The sequence below is a fragment of the Moschus berezovskii genome, chromosome 6, assembly GCF_049115385.1.
Source record: "Moschus berezovskii isolate FMDL1 chromosome 6, NW_MosBer_1.0, whole genome shotgun sequence".
Taxonomy (NCBI): Eukaryota; Metazoa; Chordata; class Mammalia; order Artiodactyla; family Moschidae; genus Moschus; species Moschus berezovskii.
Genome location: NC_142465.1, coordinates 4,856,716 through 4,880,358, shown reverse-complemented (window position 1 = coordinate 4,880,358; position 23,643 = coordinate 4,856,716). Strand labels below are relative to the sequence as shown.

Below are 23,643 nucleotides of genomic sequence, written 5' to 3'. Positions count from 1 at the left end.
ACTTTTCTTCCAAACTAAAGTAGGTAGCTCTCAGAATTTGATTCATGATTCATTAGCTTCATGCTGCATTTTATACAGTCTTTTATTCAATTAATGTTGGTAATTTTTAAATGCCATTTGTCAGATAAGTTCTTTAAGAGTGTGTGTGTGTGTGTGTGTGTGTTAGTTGCTCAGTTGTATCCAACTCTTTGCAACCCCATGGATTGTAGCCTGCCAGGCTCCTCTGACCATGGGATTCTCCACACAAGAGTACTGGAGTGGGTTGCCATTTCCTTCTCCATTAAGTACTATAATTTAGATATTTCATAATGTTCTGTGTGAAGCCTAGAATTGTAACAAATTCAAAAGTCTTATTGAGTATATGTAAAGATCTGATATAATTCAAAGCCAAAATCCATCTTACTTAAAAAGAAAATATTCACATAAGAATGAAAGCCCAAGAGTAGTGTTCTGACTAGCTGCCCACGTAGAGGACCTGGGAAAACAAAAATCTGCAACAGAACTATGGGCAACATTGCAAGGCTTACTATTTACTCACTCCTATGCACTCAATGGACTTCCCTGGTGGCTCAGATGGTAAAGCGTCTGCCTACAACACAGGAGACCCAGGTTCAATCCCTACGTTGGGAAGATCTCCTGAAGAAGGAAACAGCAACCCACTCCAGTATTCCTGCTTGGAAAATCCCATGGATGGAGGAGCCTGGTAGGCTACAGTCCATGGGGTCACAGAGAGTCAGACACGACTGAGCGACTTCACTATGCACTCAACGAAACGAACAACCTATTCATTATTATCAGAAAGTAATCAAAGAAAAGAGATCTAACACTGATGAACAGAAAAGGAAAGCAGTACAGTTGGTGAAGAAACAACCAAGAATCTGGTGGCAGGACAAGCCTGAATTATTATCTGTTAGCAAAAAGTTATAAGAAAGGATTGTGAGAAAGAAGCCAGGTATGACCAAAACTGAGTTTCTATTTATCATTTAATTTCTATATTTCTATAGAAATGCATTTCTGTAGCATTAAAAAGCATTTTTTCCTGCTAAAATATAAGAGCTATATTAACATAAACTCCACTCACCTTTGTGATGACTTCAAATCCCGGTTCTTCTTGTTGATTTATCTTTAAACCTGGAATAGCATCACTAAGAAAATCTGCCATCTCTGAAGGTGGTCGCTGATGTACAGAAGGATCACTGCCTCTTAAACTATCAAAAATGTAGTTTGTGACTTTGGAAAATCCTACCATAGTTGCTGTATAAGGATCCTTTTTAATTTTCTATGTGGTAGGAAGAAAAATATTGGCACAATTAATTCAAATAAACGATAAAAATACCTCATGATAAGCATAAGGGTAAAGTTTTTTAAAGGGGGGGGAATCAGAACTAAAACAGTATTCTACGATTATTTTAAAATTTTGTTTCTTTCTGGGAAGAAAAATTTAAATTTTCTAAGCCAATTTTTTCATTTGGTTAAAATAGCATATTAAATGACAAGCTAATGCTACTGATTGAATTGCAGATAAACAAATGATTTGTAGGCTTCATTCAATCTGCATACACCAGAAACATATGCAGTGCTTACTTTCCACTGATGAATGGCCCACAACAGCTTTCTTCTGTCTAGTAGTCCTGCCTTCACAAAAAAAAAATATTTCTTAAAGTGTGCAGTACCACACTAATGTAACACAAAATATCTGACAGCTAAGTTTAAACACTCACAATATTTAAATATTAGCTGACATAATTATATACAGGTAACTCAGGACAGTAAGAGTAATTTGTTCTGGACAGTGCTATCCTAGAAAACAGTAAAAAACCGTTTTTCTACTGCTGAAGTTATTTCTAAACCCCAAACTGCCTGCTTATTCATATTTAGCAAAAACAGCTACTTCTTAAAGGTCTATCTTTAAAATGATTATTTTTCATAATAAGAAAAACTGTTCGCTCACTTTTTAATCAGCGTTCAAGAGCTCTCCTGTCCTCCTTCCTAAAAAGTCCCCACTTTATCGTCAGAACCAAGAGAAGAATATCTAGCACAAAGCAAGCACTCAAACATTTGTTGAATGAATAAGTGAAGAAGCGAATGAGTCAACAAAAATGCCATTAAGTTTACAGAGAAATCTGAGTGAAAAATTATCTTTAGTTCTGCCTGTGCTTTTTAGCCAAATTCAAGAATATACTCAAATACTTGAAGAGGAATTAGACTAAGCTGACCCCAAATGAACCTACTTAAATGGAAAATAAAAATTCAAACCAGATGACACATACTATTTCTATAGTATGACACATACTATTTTATAAAATTACAGAGAATAGTTCCACAAAGTTTACACACAAAGTGCCTCACTCTGTATAATCTCTAAGAAAGTAAGAGGTAGCATGTATATAAAATAATGGGGTCAGACTAACAGATTAATACAAAATAGAGGATGATGGCTTGATGGCATCGCCGACTTGATGGACGTGAGTTGGGTAAACTCCAGGAGTTGGTGATGGACAAGGAGGCCTGGCGTGCTGCGATTCATGGGGTCACAAAGAGTTGTGTCGGACACAACTGAGCGACTGAACTGAACTGAGACTTAAGAAGCTTACTTGTATTATACCATATGCTGGTTCATCAAGAAGATTTTCAAAAGACTGTGAAAGACTCTTATTCTGACAATTCACAAGAAGTGTTCTTTTGTCCTGTGGAGATCTGTAATTAAAAAAAAAAAAAAAGGGCTTTGTAGAAAACAGTAGCACAATGTATTAGTGATACCTGAATAATTACTAATGCATAGTTATTTTTCCTTAACAACAACAACAAAAAAGACCTTAAATGTCCCGTTCCAGGACAGTTTCCCATCAATACAGTATTGGCAAGTACTTAGTAACTATCTTAAGTGAGTTCCAAAACTACACAAAACTACTAAATTAACAAAAAAGGATGAAGTGTATTTCTATTTTATTTTATTCCAAGAGAACTAAATTATAATGAACCCAAACCCAAACTCTTGTTTAGAATATAGTAGAAAATCCTTACAAATATATCTTCCCTTATTATAAGAATATATTTTCTCTTATAAAGAAAGTTGAAACACACTTCAGGATTCATTGGTATATGTAATATGTACACTATAGAAAAACATCCTATTTTGAAATGGACACGTCACAGCTTGGGAGTATTTCAATATAAGATGTTAAAAATACAAGATACAAAAGATTACCTGTCAAAGATCATTAATTATGCAAATCATTATTAAAACACACATGGCTGTAACGTACAGTTCACATAACAAACAGTATATGTTTGCTGCTGCTGCTGTTAAATCACTTCAGTCGTGTCCGACTCTGTGTGACCCCATAGATGGCAGCCCACCAGGCTCCCCCGTCCCTGGGATTCTCCAGGCAAGAACACTGGAGTGGGTTGCCATTTCCTTCTCCAATGTGTGAAAGTGAAAAGTGAAAGTGAAGTCGCTCAGTCGTGTCCGACCCTTAGCGACCCCACGGACTGCAGCCCACCAGGCTCCTCCATCCATGGGATTTTCCAGGCAAGAGTACCGGAGTGGCTTGCCATTGCCTTCTCTGAGTATATGTTTAGTTCTTGCTTATTAAGCTCTGGATACAAGTTTTTCTTCACATTTCCTAGTAACTACAGAATAAACAAAATGTTTTCCAAAAAGAGACCTAATTTGAAGTAAACAAATGAATTATCCGGTCTTTTTTCTATTCAAAAGTTTTATAAGTTAGTAAGCCAGCTGTAATAAATCCACAACTTTTGTGTTTAAAAACAAACATTAAATGCATTGTTTTGCTGCTGTCTACTTCTAGTTTATTATGAAAACTTGAGATAAGAACTTCAGTATCAGTTATCTCTTCTCAATTCTTACATAAGAGGATGCAACAGCAATGATGGGGGACATGAAATCCAAAACAGACTTTCCTCTTACTCAGAACTCACTCCTCAGAGACAATGACAGCTTAATAAGCCCCTTGGATTTTTAAAAAAGTTAGGGTTGAGTCATTTGAAGTAGGAAAAAAATAACTTTTAAATATTCAATTTTCATTAACCAGTTTTCTGAATATCTCCTGGGGGTGGGGGTTGGGCGGCACAGTTCATGCTTAACATGAAGACCTACAGGTTCTCACAAGGCATTTCTAAGTAACAGGTCAACTTGTAAATGTAGCATCAGAAAAAGAAAATAATTAATACAGGAATTTATTTTTTCCTAACACAGTGGTGCTTGCGCTATGGTTATTTGTTTCTAAAAATAGTTTAAATCAATTTTTTTTAACTACAAATAAGTGATCATGAAAGTCAAAACACTGGTTTCTGCATGTTGAAGGGGAATACATACGCAACCTTCAGTTATCTGTGCCCAGCCAACTATTTGGCTCCAGATATAAAACTATGGTCACAAGACCGGAGATGTGAAGAAGAAATGACTGCTCAACCAACAACCAACCACAGATACTGTTATAAAAGGAAGAATCTATTTTTTTAATAACTAATGTTCTGTGGTAAGGGGCTAGAGGAAGTCACATTATACTTGTTTGCCCCTAAAGAAATCAACAAAGCATTTTTTTCAAGCACATCAGTAAGAGGACAGGTGATATGCTGTTAAGCAACTGCAGAGCTCACCAGACGGAGGTCTGGCATTCCAGAATACTGTCACACTTCCACCTACCAGATACCATATTGATTGAATCTGGGAAGATTAATGATTATATTTACATATTCTGGGGTATTATAGATTCTCGGAAGTTGCTCACTCATAACAATGTTATTCAAGACTTTCAAAACCTCACTGTAGCAGTAAGATAGAACTTTTAATGATGCTAACATCAGCAATTCTATTCAGTTCAGTTCAGTTCAGTCGCTCAGTCGTGTCCGACTCTCCGCGACCCCGTGAATTACAGCACACCAGGCCTCCCTGTCCATCATCAACTCCCGGAGTTCACTCAAACTCATGTCCACAGAGTCGGTGATGCCATCCAGCCATCTCATTCTCCGTCGTCCCCTTCTCCTCCCACACCCAACCTTTCCCAGCATCAGAGTCTTTTCCAGTGAGTCAACTCTTCACATGAGGTGGCCAAAGTATTGCAGTTTCAGCTTTAGCATTAGTCCCTCCAATGAACATCCAGGACTGATCTCCTTTAGAATGGACTGGTTGAATCTCCTTGCAGTATAAGGGACTCTCAAGAGTCTTCTCCAACACCACACTTCAAAAGCATCGATTCTTCGGCGATCAGCTTTCTTCACAGTCCAACTCTCACATCCATACATGACATTAGATCCTACTAAAGGGCTTAAAGAAAACCACTAACATCATAACTATAGATGTATAATTACTGAAAATTCAGAAGTACTTTGAAGTGAGCCTCTCTCAAAGACTTCAGAATTCAGAAATTACAACAGCTGAAGAATGTTTGCACACTGAGATGTAACAGTAACTATTTTATATTGCTACTGAGATCAATATGGAAAGCTAAATAAATAATAACATTGCAAAAGATACAAAGCAGAAAAGGTTAATATAAAGGTACAGAATATTTAAAGCAAAACTATATAGTTTAATCATATTTATGTAATTTATATACAGGCTTCTCTGAGGGCTCAGTGGCAGAAAATATGCCTGCTAATGCAGAAGGCGCAGTTCAATCCTTGGGTGAGGAAGATCCCCTGGAGAAGGAAATGGCAACCCACTCCAGTATTCTTCCCTGAGAAATCCTACGGACAGAGGAGACTGGTGGGCTACAGTCCATGGAGTCGCAAAAGTCGGACACAACAGCAACTAAACAAATGTGTATGTATGTATGTATGAATATACACACACACACACACACATAAATGTATCTCACAAAGAGAATATATGATGGTCAAGAACATAATCTCGTAAATGGCTGGTGTTATGATACAACCAATTTGGCTTTTTAAGGAAATATTTCACTGCTTGGATATTTTATTTATGTGTTAATTTTTAAATGTCCCAATATATAAAATAATTTTAACAAAACCAATAACCTTCACTGACATCCTAGCAACCAACTTGGTTCCAGAAAAATAACAAAAAAGTTTCTGTGGCTCATTCTTTGATCCCACTATATACCATGTTTTAAATGTTGATAAGTCAGACAGTAAAGAACATCAACGAAAAAGACAATTTGTTTTTCCCAATAGTTAAGAAAACTAGTTGAGAAACTAGTTAAGTCTCAAGAAGCTGGCCTATTTTGTGCTGACTGATCCACTCGATAAAACTGAAAGAAGGAAATGTGCATAGCTGCCTCAGTCTTTATCTCACTAGCAAATCTGTAATTTCCTTTCTTCTGTATGGTTAAGGTCCTTAATTTACTACAGGGAGAACTACGAAGACATCACAGCCAAAGATGTAAGCCACATTCCTTAATTTAGGTTAATCAGAGAAAAAAGATAACGTAGTCTGATTCTACCTCTACTGATGTTTTGAACTCAAAGACAAGGATGAGCTGGGAACACAGCGGCCAGGATCTCAGTAAAACTGCTGAAACCAAGCTTTTCCTGGCCTACTCTCATTCTTCTGGTCTCTACAACAATTTGTGACCATAGGAACATGACTCTGAAAACACCATTACTGCTCCAGAGACAGGAAATGACACCTAATAAAGTAAAAAATGGGGGATAGTTGGGAATTTTCATTTCTTTGGACTTAATTGGAAATTCCAATTATTTGGATCCTAAGTTATGAACATAAAAAATAAGAACCTTAGTATCTCCCTAAGAATCTGATAAGACGAGATAGCTTATACAAATGTGTGACTTATTTTTATACTGGTGACTGTTTATCTGGAATTTCTAATATCCTACCACCTGGACTCGGCATACGATCTCTGGTAACCTACATGACAAAATGTAATTGGGCACAATTTATGATGGGAAAGAGATCAGGGGGTGCTTATTTTCTGCATGGGGTACAGAGGAGCCTTGGGGATAAAATATTTGATGTACATTTCAAGCTATTCAGGGGCAAAGAATAAACTGGCCCCCAGTGTCACAGGAGAATACACGATAGAGAAGTGGCTGATATTAGGGATGTAGCTTTTAAAGGACTCATTTTATACTGCTATCTCCTCCCCTAGAAACAGTCACATCCTTGGTTGACCATAAATGTGATAAACCCTGGTGGGAAGAGAGAAAACAAAGTGTAGGCAGTCAGACTCCTCTGCTAGGGTCTTCTCTTTGACCAGGTCATTAAAGGCTATAGTTAATCACTTAAGCTCACATTCTGTCCCATTTTATCCTCTCCTTAGTTAATCTCATTCTCTCTCAACGCTTTGATCACTAGTAACACACACACACACAAACTTACATATTATCCTATTATGTGCTATATTTCACTGTGCTAAATTTCTCATTCATAGCACTTTAACAGCTGAAAATTCACATTTCTCTGTATAAGCAACGTTTGTCTTTCCTGCAAACAGTACAAACCCCATGAAGACAGAGACCACGTCTTTCTGACTAAGTGCTTCTCTCTGCCGCTTCGTATGATGTCTAGGATACGATGGGTCCTCAGTAAAAACAAACAAAAAAACCTGCTGAAGGAAAAATACAGAGGGGAGCACCATTCCCATGGCTTCCTGTTTCCAGGTGGATGCACACACATCTAGTAAAGACATATCTGACTGCTGCGGTCAGAAAAGAGGAAGGTGCATGTGTGGCATGGCCCCTTCCAGGCTCTCGTTTTACCTCTTGGATCGCCTGCCAAGGAAGAAGGTGGCTTCCAGCCTGCTCTCATTCGTATCCTAAATGGTCTGCCCTCACTAGGGAGAGCTGTGACTGCCCAAAAGTGGCAGCTGGATGAATTCAACGATGATCTGGATTGAATTATTATAAGGCTACATATCCAAGTCTCACCAATAATGATATTTTTATCACCATCTGTCTGATTTTTATATTTACTTCTCTCTTGTTTACAGAGAAGGAAACATAGTTTCACTTACAACCTTCATTAAAACATCAAGAACACATATTTAAGGTACATATTCTCTTTTAAGCACCTAAGTGATTGTTGAGTCTATCCTTGAACTCATCCAGGGCAAAAATTCTGTCTTGAGCTATTCCCTTCTAATTTATCTATTTATCTTTGGAGTCCAGTTTATTTAACAATGCTTTCAAAATTATTCATAGAACTGGTTAAGTACCATGCCATTTATTCATGCAACTAAGATTTACTGCACAAATACTACATGCCAGGGACTCTGGTTAGGAATTCAGGACAAAATGTAAACAAGATAGATACAATCCCTCCCTTTAAGGGCTTATATCTAGAGTAGAATATAACAGAAGTAAATAGACAAAATTATTTCATTCTGCTAAGGGCTATGAAGGAAGCAAATAAAGGAATGAGAAAGCAAAAAGGCACAAGAGTGGGAACCTACATTAAACAGGAGACTAAGACCCAAAAAAGTCCCTCTAAAGAAGTGACATTAAACTGAGACCTCAGGGATAAGAAAGAGAGAAGAAGAATCTAAGCAAAAGAAACACATACAGAAATACATACAGGACTTAAGAAAGAGTTTAAGGCATTTCGGGAACTGAGAGAAAACCATGTGACTAGAATATAGAAGAGAATACCATGAATTGAGGATTAAGAAATAAGCAGAGCTAAGACAGGGCAGGTCACTAAGCATAGTAAGAAGCCTGGGTTTTATTTAATGGTACAGCATTAAACTCTTCTTCTTTAAGTTAAATCCCCACATCCTTCTAGTGCTTTTCATGATACCATTTTCACCCCTCTCATTATACTAGTCATCTTTTCCATTTAGTATAGTTCAGTTCAGTTCAGTCGCTCAGTCGTCTCCGACTCTTTGTGACCCCATGAATCACAACACCTCAGGCCTCCCTGTCCATCACCAACTCCTGGAGTTCACTCAAACTCATGTCCATCGAGTCAGTGACGCCATCCAGCCATCTCATTCTCTGTCGTCCCCTTCTCCTCCTGCCCCCAATCTCTCCCAGCATCAGTCTTTTCCAGTGAGTCAACTCGTCGCATGAGGTGGCCAAAGTATGGGAGCTTCAGCTTTAGCATCAGTCCTTCCAATGAACACCCAGGATTGATCTCCTTTAGAATGGACTAGTTGGATCTCCTTGCGGTCCAAGGGACTCTCAAGAGTCTTCTCCAGCACCACAGTTCAAAAGCATCAATTCTTCGGCGATCAGCTTTCTTCACAGTCCAACTCTCACATCCATACATGACCACGGGAAAAACCATAGCCTTGACTAGACGGACCTTGGTTCGCAAAGTAATGTCTCTGCTTTTTAATATGCTGTCTAGGCTGGTCATAACTTTCCTTCCAAGGAGCAAGCGTCTTTTAATTTCATGGCTGCAATCAGCATCTGCAGTGATTTTGGAGCCCAAAAAAATAAAGTCTGACACTGTTTCCACTGTTTCCCCACCTATTTGCCGTAACGTGATGGGACCAGATGCCATGATCTTAATTTTCTGAATGTTGAGCTTCAAGCCAACCTTTGCACTCTCCTCTTTCACTTTCATCAAGCAGCTTTTTAGTTGTTCTTCACTTTCTGCCATAAGGGTGGTGTCATCTGCATATCTGAGGTTATTGATATTTCTCCCAGCAATCTTGATTCCAGCTTGTGCTTCTTCCAGCCCAGTGTTCCTCATGATGTACTCTGCATAGAAGTTAAATAAGCAGGGTGACAATATACAGCCTTGACGTACTCCTTCTTCTATTTGGAACCACTCTGTTGTTCCACGTCCAGTTCTAACTGCTGCTTCCTGACCTGCATATAGGTTTCTCAAGAAGCAGGTAAGGTGGTCTGGTATTCCCATCTCTTTCAGAATTTTCCACAATTTATTGTGATCCACACAGTCAAAGGCTTTGGCATAGTCAATGAAGCAGAAATAGATGTTTTTCTGGAACTCTCTTGCTTTTTCCATGATCCAGCGGATGTTGGCAATTTGACCTCTGGTTCCTCTACCTTTTCTGAAACTAGCTTGAACATCTGGAAGTTCACGGTTCACATATTGCTGAAGCCTGGCTTGGAGAATTTTGAGCATGACTTTATTAGCGTGTGAGATGAGTGTAATTGTGCAGTAGTTTGAACATTCTTTGGCATTGCCTTTCTTTGGGACTGGAATAAAAAATTGACCTTTTGCAGTCCTGTGGCCACTGCTGAGTTTTCCAAATTTGCTCGCATATTGAGTGCAGCACTTTCACAGCATCATCTTTCAGGATTTGAAAGAGCTCCACTGGAATTCCATCACCTCCACTAGCTTTGTTCATTGTGATGCTTTCTAAGGCCCACTTGACTTCACATTCCAAGATGTCTGGCTCTAGGTGAGTGATCACACCATCGTGATTATCTTGGTCGTGAAGATCTTTTTTGTACAGTTCTTCTGTGTATTCTTGCCACCTCTTCTCCAAAATACGAGCTTACTAGGATAAGGAGGGACTACCACTTCACTGTAGGGAGTATGCATCAACCTAACTCTTAACAGTTACATCCCAACAGTGAGAAAAAGTAAGCAAAAGGAGCTTGCTATGATGCTAAAACCCCCAAAGAGCCAAGCCTTCTGCCCCAGTTATGACCATGCTCCTTCTGAAATTCACTTAACCTCATGGGTGGTAGCCTATTCACAGTTTTTCAGTTCAAGATCCAAGACCCACATTCCACCAAACAGATTTGACTTTCTCATGGTTACAGGTACTCATCAGCATGCCCAGAGACAGCCAAAGGTGGTCAACATGCAAGGGAGGAGAACTCCATGCCAAAAACAGTCAATATCTCTCAGCTTCCGGATCGCTCCTAGCTTTATATAATCTACATTTAGGCATGATGTCTCTCTATTAAAGTGAGAGCATTAATATTAATAAAGTTAGCAATCATCCTCAGAGAAGGCAATGGCAAGCCACTCCAGTACTATTGCCTAGAAAATCCCACGGATGGAGGAGCCTGGTGGGCTGTAGTCCATGGGGTCGCTAAGGGTCAGACACGACTGAGCGACTTCACTTTCACTTTTCACTTTCACACATTGGAGAAGGAAATGGCAATCCACTCCAGTGTTCTTGCCTGGAGAATCCCAGGGATGGGGGAGCCTGGTGGGCTTCCGTCTATGGGCTCGCACAGAGTCGGACACGACTGAAGTGACTTAGCAGCAGCAGTAGCAGCAGCAATCATCCTACAGCTTCCCAAACTAAAAATCTCAACTTCTCCCTTCTTTCACCTCCACATAGCCAATCAATCGCAAACTCTAACACTAAATATTCCTCCAATACGTCTTTCCTATCGTTCTCCTAGTTCACGCCACTATTAACTCCTCTAGATGACTGGAACAACCTGCTAACATGATTGACAAGATCCTTCAGTTTATGGCCTTTACTCACCTCTCTGACCTCACGTTTGTATCTGGTGTCCTCCCTTCTCCCATGCAGACCTGTGATACTGAACTACTGTGTTCCATGATTACAGCATGTTGTATGTTCTTCCCTCTATCTAAAACTTCTCTGCTCTAAGTATCTCCTTCCCTTTCGTGCTAATGTTCACTCATTTGTCAGGTTTCGACCTGCTGCTATTTACTGATCAGCCACCTTCTCTAGACCATAAACTCGCAGATATCCAGGAACACGCCTGGTTTGTTCACTTCTAAATATCAAACAACCAGCACAGTGCTCAGAACACAGCAGAGATCAAAACTGTGGAGAGTGAAAGCGAGAAAAATTGTGTGCACAAGCACACCTGCATAAATTTAAGACACAAGGTTTTTGGAAAGTGAGAACGCCCTAACTTCTACACTTAGAATTATTTTATAAAGGCCTTAAATTTGCCTGACTTAAATCTGTAACATTACAAACGAAACTCTACATTTAAGAGAAACTACGTAAAAGGTAAAATTGGTAAATATATAACCCATTAACTATTGATGTATCATCATTCATTTAAGTTTAGTTCAGTTCAGTCGCTCAGTCAAGAATTGATACTTTTGAACTGTGGTGTTGGAGAAGACTCTTGAGAGTCCCGGGGACTGCAAGGAGATCCAACCAGTCCATTCTAAAGGAGATCAGTCCTGGGTGTTCATTGGAAGGACTGATGCTGAAGCTCCAATACTTTGGCCACCTCATGCGAACAGTTGACTCACTAGAAAACACTCTGATGCTGGGAGGGATTAGGGGAAGGAGGAGAAGGGGACGACAGAGAATGAGATGGCTGGATGGCATCACCGACTCAATGGACATTGAGTTTGAGTGAACTCCAGGAGTTGGTGATGGACAGGGAGGCCTGGCGTGCTGTGATTCATTTAAATGTGTATTAAAAATAGTGGACCATTTTTTTCTTAAAACAGTAATAAGGTGATACACTGCAGACCCAAATTACTAAACTGGCAAAATGTTATTCATTCATCCAAAATAGTCAGCATTCCAGAAAGAACAAAGCAGCTTGTCCCCTAAGATGCACATGGGTCAGTGATACCCAACAACAAGTGAAAATAGTTTGCCTTGGGACCAACACAACAATCCAGTTTCAGAAAGTAGAAAATAATTTGATACTTACTCACATAATACCACATATTTTTCAAGAGAGTCAATCAGTAGTTTGCTGTCTCCTTGATGAAAGTGCAGAGCAGGGAGAACGACGTCATCCTTTAGACAGAATACCAAATATGACCAGCCCATACCCTCTTTGTTTTGCTTGATTGATTTCAGGTCTGTCAAACTGAACAGGAATGACCATTTGCTTTTCCCATTTCTATGACTTGAAGCATCTTAAAAACAAGAAAGTGGGGCAAAATATTTTTGTTCACCTTTTTAAAAGGTACTGACAGCACTCTTCACGACTGCCTAACGGAAATGTGTTGAACCTAGGGAATGACTGCAGCATTCCTATTACCATGGCTTCCACCTGTATTAGAAATGGCAATAAACATTTTCTTTAAAAAACAGTCTTTAAAATAATTATCTTACTGCATGCTGCTGCTGCTGCTAAGTCACTTCAAACTGAAAAAAATGCTATCCTTATTTAAAATAACAGCTTTGCCCCAAAATGATAGTGGCTTTAGAAGCAGGTAGATTGGATTCAAACTGCAACACCACCATCTTACTAACTGAATAATTTGGGGCAAATAATTGAATCTCTCTGAGCCTTAGTTTCTTCATCTGTATAATGGAGATAATTATACTTACCTCCCAATGTTATTCTAAGAATTAAAAAGATAACACTTGTCAACTAATTACTATGGTGTCAAGTATATAGCAAATAATAAATATTCATCCTCTACACTTCCCTCAAAAACAAATCAAATGATGCACTTCAACAGTGCATTTAAAACAAAAACCAACCTTTATTCCTCACAACCTTTTGCAATTATTTTTAGCAGACTACATTGAGTGAAGGTAAAAGTATGCCAATATAAAAAGTAACACTGGAGTGAATACACAGACTAACATTTGCAAAAACCCACAAAACAGTGGGAGATTGAGGATGAAAAAGTAATCAAGTTGTGAATGCTTCAAAAAGAATGAATACATTCAATATCACTGCTAAAATCAACCTTTTACTAAATTAAGACCTCAGTTCAAATCAAACTATAGCTATGTAAAATAAAGCATTTCCTAGTAACTAAGCTAAAGCATTTCCTAAGGCTCTTTAGAGAGGCTTAAAATCCTAGGTTTGTGAATAATACCATAATGGATAACAAGCAATTTAAAGATTATCTATTTAAATAAAAATGTAAAGAACAAAGGAAAAAATTCTATCCAATACCTATAATTAATTTCTCATCTAAAAATGTCATTTTAACATTTTAACTCAGACCTTAAGCAGGAAAGCTTCTGAAATCTTAAAAAACCCTTTCTTGAATGTTATTTCATAAGAAGTGTCATACTATACTGTTATTGAAAATTGTCACTAATTCTTTCCCAACACTATCAATTCCTAAAAGATAAACTACATAGATAATATTTGCTTACAGTACATAAAATAATTAAAGGGTAGATCAGTCGGTACTGACCTGAGTGTATGTCACCTTCCTATATAGTCAGGAACATTACGGCTCCATCACCTCCAACAAGATCTCCTAAATTGACACAGAGGAATCTACACCTTACAGAAACCTCTACTTGCAGGGAATGCAGACACCATCACTCTTTCATGGACATGTGATCAAGTGACACCTTTAACAAGTATCACTTGAAAGAAAGTCCAGAAAGGCTAAAGTAGCTTATCTATGCAGTGACCTGTCAACTTCCTGTTCAGATGGTGAACTCATATCCAAGGCTGATAACAGATTTAGTACTATGTGCCCACTTTACTACACATCATGTTTCACTGGAATTTATATTACAGGGCTCATAATACCATTACAAACGAACAGTAGAGTGAGAACAATTCTAGAATTCCAACATGCGTCACCGACATATGAATGTATTTGGACTACCTATAAAGGATTCACACTACTAGACTATCAACAGAGACAAAAGTATTTTCACAGCAAAACAACAGTGAGAAACTAGATACAATTTTTAAATTAAGTTCTTAAATTACACAAAAAGTATTTAATCCAAAGTAATGCAAGAAAATCATATGAAGAATATTAAATAATATATGCAGACTATACAAACTATCAGAAGTTTGTGCACATTCCCAAAGTAAAAATTTTATACAGATTTTTCTCTTGTTAATGGAAGAGAAACACATTACATGATAAATACAACAGAAAATGCCTCACACATTTCCTCATTTAAAGCTCTGATAAATGATGAGAGAAACATTACAAGTCAATTCTAGAAGTCCCTTCACTAGAGTGTAAGTTTCCTAAAAACAAAAACTTAATTCTGTTCACAGCTATATGCCCAGTTTGTAAAAAAGTGACTAGCACACAGTAGGTATTCAAAGGTGTGTTAAAAATAGAATAACAACCTAGTACCGAGTCAACAGAAAAGTAATGTGCAATCTGGTCTACCAATGCAAGCTAGCCAAACTAGAAATTGTCACAGAGGAAAACTAAAGAATCCAAGAGTTACCCAAAATTTCCTTCTTTCTCCTTAGAGAAAGGTAAATAAAACTAATTAGTTCTGATGAACTTACCATGTTACCAAATACATGTAAAACATACCTCCAACACACTGACATGGGAAAACTGGCTACAACAGCAGAAAAGTGAATAAAATAGTAAGTCTCCGCATGTCTTAAACAGAATTAACATGAAGCTCATGACATTTTACTTGAATAGGTTTCCAGAACATCATGGCAGTCTGTTGTTCTGGAAAGATGTATTTTCAAAACATTTGATCTAGAATATAAAAACAAAGACTTAGCAGTATATTTCCTAAGAAATATAAACTTAAAAAAAGTTTTCAATAGTCAACTTTTTTAAGGTTTGCCCCAGCTTTTCCTCTGTAAATCACACAAAAAAGTAAAAAATGTGAAGGTTATAATAATAAAATTAAAAATTTTATTTGAAAAACTGCTTTTCAAAAATGAACAAAAATTTAATGGCCTAATTTTTAATTCTGAAACATTAAGATTAGAAAATGTCTTAAGAAGCAGTTTTTATGAAACATGACTGGATGAGATTAAGTCGAGGATAGGATGAGATGGAATGGGATGAAATGGAATACATGCACTTCATTAACTCCTTGTTCTATTAAACAGGTACATGTGTTTGCACACTGGGCCATACTGTGCAACATATTTCTTACTGCTATCATAAAATTTAAGTAGTAGAGAAAAAAGAGAAAAAAAAAAAATGTGTCCTTAACTTTTATTTTTATTTTTTTGGTAATTAATTTATTTTTTATTGGAGGCAAATTATTTTACAATATTATATTGGTTGGTTTTGCCATACATTGACATGAATTCGCCCCGGGTTTACATTGCTAAATAAAGGCTCTCTACAAGCCATCATACAGTGCCAAGATATACAAGCAGTATTTATGTCTGTTTCTTGCTAAGCTACACAGTGCGCTGTTACACAGACTTTCTCAACTCTAAACACTAAAATCACCGGGAGAACTTCTGAAAAATACAGGTGCCTAGGCTCCATCTCCAGAGGATGATTTAATTTGCTGGCTGAAACCCAAGCACTGGTACTTTCTGGATTTTTGGTTTTCTGCCATGCAGCACAGCATGCAGGATAGTTCCCCACCCAGGGATCAAACCTGTGCCCTGCAGTGGGAGTTCGGATTCTTCCAACTACTGAACCACTAGGGAAGTCCCAACTGGTACTTTTTTTAAAAGCTTAACTTCCCCATGTGATTTCAATGCACAGCCAAAGTTAAAAACCATTAATCTAAAAAGATGTTTACTGTCAGATACTTTTCTCAAACATGTAATGCTTCCTGTATGAAATTCTGAAAATTCACTCATTTTGCTCATTTCTGTAACATTTTCATTTTCAAGGATTTAGCAATAATATTAGGCAGCGAAAAAATAGCAATTCACATAAACCAATTCTGCAAGTCTGATCTAGAGAAGTTAAAAATCCCTCAAATGCTAAATATACTAAAATTCTGTGGTTTTCTTTTCATAACTAGGCTCTTTCTTGAGGTTGGACTACTGCATTTCTGTAAGAGAAAGCTAGCCCTAGCTCATAGGCTTCCCATGTGGCGCTGGTGGTAAAGAACCTGCCTGCCAATGCAGGAGATGTAAGAGAAGTGGGTTCGATCCCTGGGTTGGGAGGATCCCCTGGAGAAGAAAATGGCAACCGACTCCAGTATTCTTGTCTGAAGAATCCCATGGACAGAGGAGCCTGGCAGGCTACAGTCCATGGGGTCACAAATATAGGACACGCCTTAGTGTCTAAACCACCATGCATATATGCTCTCTTTTTTTTTGGCATTCCTATTCTACAGGGAAGGTTCTTATCAGAACAATGTAAAAATGTTATGAAAAGAAAACCACAGGATTTTAGTATATTTAGCATGTGAGGGATTTTTAATTTCTCTAGATTAGACCTTCAGGTTTGGTTTATGTGAATTGCTATTTTTTATTTGCCTAATATATGCATGAGCTGATTGTAAAAAGAGCTGGTGATTTACTATTTGTTTCTTAATTGCTACTATTCCCAAGAAATGATACAGTACAAAGTGTAACTACTGTATATGAGAATGATTCCCCAGGCCATACGTGAAAATCAATTTTACTTATATTAACATAGCAATACATGTATTAAACACAGCAATATATATTCTTGTAAACACAGCAATACATATTAAACACAGCAAAACATATTCTTGTAAAATTGAGCTAGCCTTTTTGACTATGGTAAAATGCCAATAAATCCTAAATTCAGACCAAAATCATTAAAAGATCAAATATCCTATTATTTATAAAATACAAAGAAATCAAAACAAAAAATGTAACTCTTTAGAGTGTTTAATATTTTTTAAAGAGATCACCAGTAAGTTGGCCACATCACAGACAGGCTAGCTAGCTCATATCTGGGATAGTATACGTACGTGTTCTACCAGATTGCTGGCTTGGCTCTTTCTTGTTATCTACATATAGAGAGTCACCACACAGCAAACATAAATTTATATATAAAGAATAGTCACTGAACACATATATAAAGGGGAGACTGCAATGAGCTGTGATGATCCCAGTAAACACTGAAATTAGATAGTGGTATACTCCATCTCCCCCTGGTGCTTTAGGATGAAATAACATGACTTTTTTTAATTCTACAGGATTATGAAAAATGTACATGAGAGACGACCAAAGCAATTTTTAAAATGTTTCTATTTTATGCCATTAATAACTTCAAACAGAACAAGTACTTTATGAAGTCACAACCAAGGCAACAAAAAGATGATAAAGGAATAAAAACATAAGAGTTATACATATTAATCAAAGCACCAAATCATCCTTCCTCTAAGAAGCATAAAACCACTGTCTTTGCACTTCTGTTTACACTATAGCAAATCAGTTTAAGATTTCAAAAGACTGAAGTCATACCTCCATTAGTACGTGGTTTCTTTTTAAATGAAACTGTATTAACCATGTCCCACTCTGCTTCGTAACTGTTCAGATGTTCCGCTACTCGATGAGCTCTTTCTTTTGGGGCCTGGGTCCATTCTACAACTGAGCTGGAGTCCTAAAATAATTATCACATATAAAATATTTAGGGACAAAGACTAGAATTTCATTTCAATCAATAACGTCTTCTCAGCTTCTATATAAATTAAGTTTCCAGGCAGTTGTGGCAGACATCACTGGTGGGAAAACTGAACACTATTTCCTATCCTTTCTCCCTTGTTCAAGTTAACAAAAAAAGAAAAGCATGTCCAGACTCTCCTGCAGATAGAGTTATCAGTGAAATATAAGCTAAGTCAACAGTAGGCCTTGGGAATGCTTTGATTTTCCTAATAAAAGCCTTATCCCTTTGCCCCTACTTCCTGCTTTCGATGCAGCTATGTTGCTAAAAATATAACAGCCACCTTACAACCACAGAGAAAAAGCAAGAAAAACACTGCAAAGAACTCCAAACCTCCAGACTCCTGGTTATTTGAGGAAAACAGCCAACAGTAGCCACTTATTGAAGTCATCATCATTGGTTGTTATATTTCTCTTAATCAAAATTACCTAAAAGCTACAAACAACATTCTACATGTTTAGTCCTAAAGACTAAAAAGAGACTAAAACAAAAAAAACCAAAAACCTAAAAAAAAAGTCTAAAATGCAACATTAAAAATTTGACTAAACAAAAAAATTTAACTTCTAGTCAACAAAAGATACTACACATAAGTTAACGATAAGCAAAACTTGTGAAATCTTTCTAAAATACACAAAGGATGACAGAAAAACATCCAGAATATAAAATAACCCCTACCAACTTACTTAGAAATCAACAAATATCAAAAGAGAAAAGGAAATGGCACGAACAAGCAAATCAAAGAAGAAACATGAAGTGACAAAAAAAGAAGTCCAACTTCGGAAACAAAACCAAGATGAACTTCAGCTTTTATGCCCCCTTCAGTTAAAAAATAAAAATATAGAAGACAGTGTGAGGAAATGCTATCTCACACTGCTGATAACAGGGATAATTAGTACTGACTGAAATGAAAATTGAGTCATATTTATTAAAATTTAAAATATGCATATTTCACAATAACTATCTGCATTAGAGAAATACAGATGTATACAAAGAGGCAGATATAGGAGTTCTCATCATAACATTGCTTGTAAAAGTGAAAAGCTGAAAATATCTTATTATCCATCAATGAAAGAATAAGTAAATAAACTAGGGGTAGCCAATAAAATGCTAGGCAGAAGGTTAAAGATTGCCATCTGTTCATGTGTATTTATGTTCAGTATGTAAAAGTAAAGAAAAGGCAATCCTGAAACAACAATGCAGTGTAACAACTGCATGGGACACACACAGTGAGAAACCCTGGAGAAAACCAGCGGTGACAGGGTGAATGGACGCCGACAGCTGCACAGATAAGGGCGGAGACGTGTACTGATGGCGGTCTGGAAAGAGACAGCACGCAGGGACAGACGAGGGACGGGGCTCCAGTCAAGGAGGGCTTCAACTTTCCATTATTCGAATCTTCACAATGTGGATTACTAGTGTCATTCTTTTCAAAAATGGAAAAAGATTTTAGAGGAACAGGAATACATTATAAAGAAACAAAGGAAATTAGCAAGAAACAGAAACAGACTGAAGAATAGGACGGAAAAAACCCGAATGAATGAAATTATAAAGTGGAGTGCTTTTTCCTCAGAGGCCTTCCACAATGTCACGTCTCGGGGAGTCCTCCTTGCTCGCCCGATTTAAAAAATGCAACCTTTACCACCATCACTACCAATAAAGAGGAAAGCTAAGCAGCATTTACAGACTCCAACCCCACCCGAAGGCTTGGACCTGGTGAATAGGGTACTTCTGGAAACTAGGATAAAAGTCAAGCTGAAAAATGGACTACTAACAAAAGTCCAGAAGGCTGGAGCTTTATTCATTGGAAAAGGTAAAAGAGATTCTCTCCGGATTACAAGAAACCAGGGACACTGAGCAGAGACAATACACTGAAAACAGAGGAATGAATCGAACGTTCATCAAATGAGCGGCAAGGCTCCCAGCTCTCTTCCTCCACTCAGAACAGCAGAATCCAGTTTCCCTCTTCAGGCAGAGATCGGCAGACTCTTCTCTGACAAACGACCAGCCCAAGAAAAAAGACCCAGGTTTCAACATCAGGGATTCCCCAAGGAAACAGCCTAGCCAGCTCACCCTGAGTCCCAACTACGAACAAACCTATCCATACACTGAGAGTATCATCAGTTTTTCTTATGTGCTGTTCATCAGCACCACAATACAAAGATCACCAAACAAAGGCAAGTGTCTACATAAATGGTAAAAGTATAAATGAAACAGGGGAAAATATAGTGAATTAGAGAAAGTGGACTATATACACAAATGAAGACATCTAAAAAATTATCCTTAAATTCCATAGAAACAAGGGAATCATGGATGAGTAACATCCATGAAGAACAGGATACAATTTTTCTTTTAAGGGGAAAGGGGACACATAACAAGATGCATTCAAAATTTAAAAAACAGCAAAGATGAAAATGGTTCCAGAAGAATTGAAACATAAGACTAAAGAGATTTCCTAGAAAACAACATACACATATACAAAGAATTAGAAAACAGTAAAGTATTAAAAAACTACAGGACCAATAAAAAACATGTAGAGGGTTCCAGAAAAAATGAAAGTGGAAAATGGACAGGAAGAAGAAACCACCAATAAAACAATTCAAGAACATTTTCTAAAGAACTAAAAGACACAAGTTTTCACATTAAAGAGGCCTATCAAGCACCCACACAGAGGATAAAAAGGACCACAAGGGCACATTTCCGGGACATCTAGAATACTAGAAACAAAAAGGTAGTTCTAGAAGCTTCTAAACAGGAAAAAAATATAGCAAGGATCAGGATTCGAATACATTAGACTTAACATCAAAAAAGGAAATAAGTGAAATGTAAAGATAGTAACTTCCAAAAATACGGGGGTAATAAACCAGAGAGTAAACCAAAAGAGAAGACAGCACAGGAGACAGCGATGAAAACACAGGCAAGAGGCAGAAGGAACCCCCAGGACAACTGCTGCACCGCAAACCAAGAGAACAGCCAGTTCAGAAGGAAGTGGGAAGAAAATTCTGCAAGAAATGTCTCTAAGAAGATGAAATTAGATCGTCTATGTGATTAATACTTTGAGAAGAAATGTGGACAACTGAGCCACAGTTTCAAGGTGAGTTAGAGATAAGACAGAGCTAAATCCCTACCTTCCATAGTGAGAACTCAACACGTTAGACACGGTAAACATAAATTAATCCAACTATCCCGTTCCTAGGTTTTCACGGAAAATATGTCCACACAGAAATTTGAACCTGATCATGCACAGTAGCACTATTTATATTAGCCTGAAGATGAAAACAACCCAAATGTTCATCAACTGATGAATGAATAAACAAAATATGGCACATATCCATAAACGCAGTATTATTCAGCAAAAAGAAAAAAAAAGGGAAGAACAGGTAAGTGCTAGAACATGCATGAACCTTGAAAGCATTATGCTACGTGAAAGCAGCCAATCACATAAAACTACATATTATAAGATTCCATTCAGATAAAATGTCCACAATAAGCAAATCCTCAGAGACAGTAAATTAATGAGTGAAGAGTACTGGAGCTAAGTGGTAATGAGAGGTGACTGCTTTTTTGGAATAGAAATGTTTTAAAGTTGGTTATTGGTGATGGTTATACAATTCTGTAAATATACTAAAGAAACTGAATTATGTCCTTTAAAAGAGTGAACTTTATGGTATATGAATTATATCTTAATAAAGCTTTTATTTAAAAATGTCATTCCTTTAGTCATATTATTTCTTCCTTAAATACCTTTCCAGCATAGAGAATACTAGAAGAATCTAATGCGTCATCCAATGGTCTCCAGTCCACTATTACTTCAGCATCCTAGAAAAAGAAATTATTAACCGTATTTAATCTTCAGCAATATCTTATTTCCAGTCACCTATAGTTAATTCCCTGAACCGAAAGTGAAATTCTTTCGGGGGGCGCTGCACCACAAGGCATGCAGGACCTTAGTTCCCTGACCAGGGATTGAACCTGTGCCCTCTGCAGTGGAAGCTCGGATTCTTAACTACTGGACTACCAGGGAAGCCCCCAAAAGGAATTGTGAACCTCTTAAATTTATTAGCACCTTAATATGCATATCATATGAAAACAACCACTATCTGACAACAAACAATATGCAGATTTCTAAATTCCAATTTTCATTATAAAAAATTATATTACTTCAACTTTTACATAACAAATTTAAAAATATTCCATGCCATTTTACTGACTTATCTGAAGAATTTTATTTCTAACATCACTTTCATGTTAAATTTACAACCACTGTTCAATAATATAATTTTATCTTACATGTGAAATTCAAAATTGCTGATAATGTCCCAATTATTATTAATTTAAACAATTATTTTTTAAAATTTATTTAAACAAACAATTGTTAAATAAAGTCATTTACTAGAAACATACCTTTTCTAAAACACGCAATATTCCTGAAATCAAGCTGTCCTGGTCATTGGTCTTTCCCAAAGATGAATGAATATAGACCCCTTCCTGTTCATATATAATCTGAAACAGCAAAAATAAAATTAATCAAACCATTTTTATGCAGTATTATTTCAACGTTTGTCTTAAAATATTTGAGATGTTTTTCTATAATGCCTGAACCAAGTTTTGGATTATTTCATACCTTAAAAATATTATCTTATTATGTATTATCTTAAAAATATTCAGTTCAGTTACTCAGTCATGTCCGACTCTCCGCAACCCCATGAATCACAGCACACCAGGCCTCCCTGTCCATCACCAACTCCCGGAGTTCACTCAAACTCATGTCCACAGAGTCGGTGATGCCATCCAGCCATCTCATGCTCTGTCGTCCCCTTCTCCTCCTGCTCCCAAGCTTTCCAAGCACCAGACTCTTTTCCAGTGAGTCAACTCATTGTATGAGGTGGCCAAAGTATTGGAGTTTCAGCTTTAGCATCAGTCCTTCCAATGAACACCCAGCATTGATCTCCTTGAGAATGGACTGGTTGGATCTCCTTGCAGTCCAAGGGACTCTCAAGAGTCTTCTCCAACACCACAGTTCAAAAGCATCAATTCTTCAGCGATCAGCTTTCTTCACAGTCCAACTCTCACATCCATACATGACCACGGGAAAAACCATAGCCTTGACTAGACGGACCTTGGTTGGCAAAGTAATGTCTCTGCTTTTTAATATGCTCTCTAGGTTGGTCATAACTTTCCTTCCAAGGAGTAAGCGTCTTTTAATTTCATGGCTGCAATCGGCATCCGCAGTGATTTTGGAGCCCAAAAAAATAAAGTCTGACACTGTTTCCACTGTTTTCCCATCTATTTCCCATGAAGTGATGGGACCAGATGCCATGATCTTTGTTTTCTGAATGTTGAGCTTCAAGCCAACCTTTTCACTCTCCTCTTTCACTTTCATCAAGAGGCTTTTGAGTTTCTCCTCACTTTCTGCCATAAGGGTAATGTCATCTGCATATCTGAGGTTATTGATATTTCTCCCAGCAATCTTGATTCCAGCTTGTGCTTCGTCCAGCCCAGTGTTCCTCATGATG

General features: G+C 37.5%; 1 protein-coding gene across 3 annotated transcripts in view; it reads right to left on the bottom strand.

Moving 5' to 3' along the window:
- Positions 1-23,643, bottom strand: part of TBC1D15 (TBC1 domain family member 15) — an 84,731-nt gene that overhangs the window by 36,117 nt on the left and 24,971 nt on the right. For 2 of the 3 annotated variants that reach the window (XM_055394113.2, XM_088836802.1), the window contains 7 exons: positions 22,532-22,630; positions 21,872-21,946; positions 17,932-18,070; positions 12,532-12,742; positions 2,595-2,697; positions 1,585-1,635; positions 1,082-1,279 (listed from right to left, as the gene is read on the bottom strand). In XM_055394113.2, coding sequence (XP_055250088.2) covers positions 1,082-1,279; positions 1,585-1,635; positions 2,595-2,697; positions 12,532-12,742; positions 17,932-18,070; positions 21,872-21,946; positions 22,532-22,630 — 876 coding nt within the window. The remainder of the gene's footprint in view (positions 1-1,081; positions 1,280-1,584; positions 1,636-2,594; positions 2,698-12,531; positions 12,743-17,931; positions 18,071-21,871; positions 21,947-22,531; positions 22,631-23,643) is intronic. The other variant, XM_055394114.2, reaches the window with a different exon arrangement.